Source organism: Lottia gigantea (genome assembly GCF_000327385.1).
Source record: "Lottia gigantea unplaced genomic scaffold LOTGIsca_653, whole genome shotgun sequence".
Taxonomy (NCBI): domain Eukaryota; kingdom Metazoa; phylum Mollusca; class Gastropoda; family Lottiidae; genus Lottia; species Lottia gigantea.
In genome coordinates this window covers 12,698-13,494 of record NW_008710224.1, presented here as the reverse complement: position 1 = coordinate 13,494, position 797 = coordinate 12,698, and the positions used below count along the sequence as shown (strand labels likewise).

The window sequence follows — 797 nt, the reverse complement described above, 5'->3', positions numbered from 1 at the left end:
GTTTCTTCAACATGTTTTCCAGATGATGTTCATGATTGGTGGTATCGGGTAAATCATGTAATTGAACTCAAGGCCTTTCTCACCTACAAAATTCCGTGTTTAAGAAAATTAGAAAAAGGAAAGCCAAATTATTTGGACTGAAGTAAGGCAATAAACTATATTATTTTGAAGGAAACACATTCTATTTCCGTATAAATGGTGTACCAATATTTATGAAGGGTGCTAACTGGGTCCCACCTGATACAATGTTAGAAAGAATAACTAGAGATAAAATAGAGAATATATTACAATCAGTTATAGAAGGAAATATGAATTTGTTAACAGTATCTGGAGTATCTGTAAGTTTTAAGCAAGGTCATTATGCTATGGTGCCAGTAACCAATTCATGTCCTGTAGGATGCATTTTGTTATTTTGAAGGCAACACATTCTATTTCCGTATAAATGGTGTACCAATATTTATGAAAGGTGCTAACTGGGTCCCACCTGATACAATGCTAGAAAGAGTGACAGAGGAGAAAATCGAGATTTTGTTGCATTCGGTGGCTGAAGAAAATATGAATTTCTTAACAATACATGGACCAGTTGAAGTCTTACTGCCCAGATTTCACTTAAAAACCTTTTGAAACTAATGCATGAGGAATCTTCTTCTAATTAGATAAAATCAAGCAATAATAACCCATTGTAGATTAGTTTAAAACTGTACATGAAACTTGTCTTCTTGTGTTTTGTACAGTATTGATATTATTTTGTGAATATCTGTCTCTAATTGTAGATCTATGAAGATGACTATTTCTAT

At 32.7% G+C, this 797-nt stretch overlaps 1 protein-coding gene across 1 annotated transcript in view; it reads left to right on the top strand.

Moving 5' to 3' along the window:
* Window positions 1-797, top strand: part of LOTGIDRAFT_176024 (hypothetical protein) — a gene marked incomplete at both ends in the record, with an annotated part of 8,003 nt that overhangs the window by 2,004 nt on the left and 5,202 nt on the right. Inside the window, one exon of the mRNA XM_009064834.1 lies at window positions 172-338. Coding sequence (XP_009063082.1) covers window positions 172-338 — 167 coding nt within the window. The remainder of the gene's footprint in view (window positions 1-171; window positions 339-797) is intronic.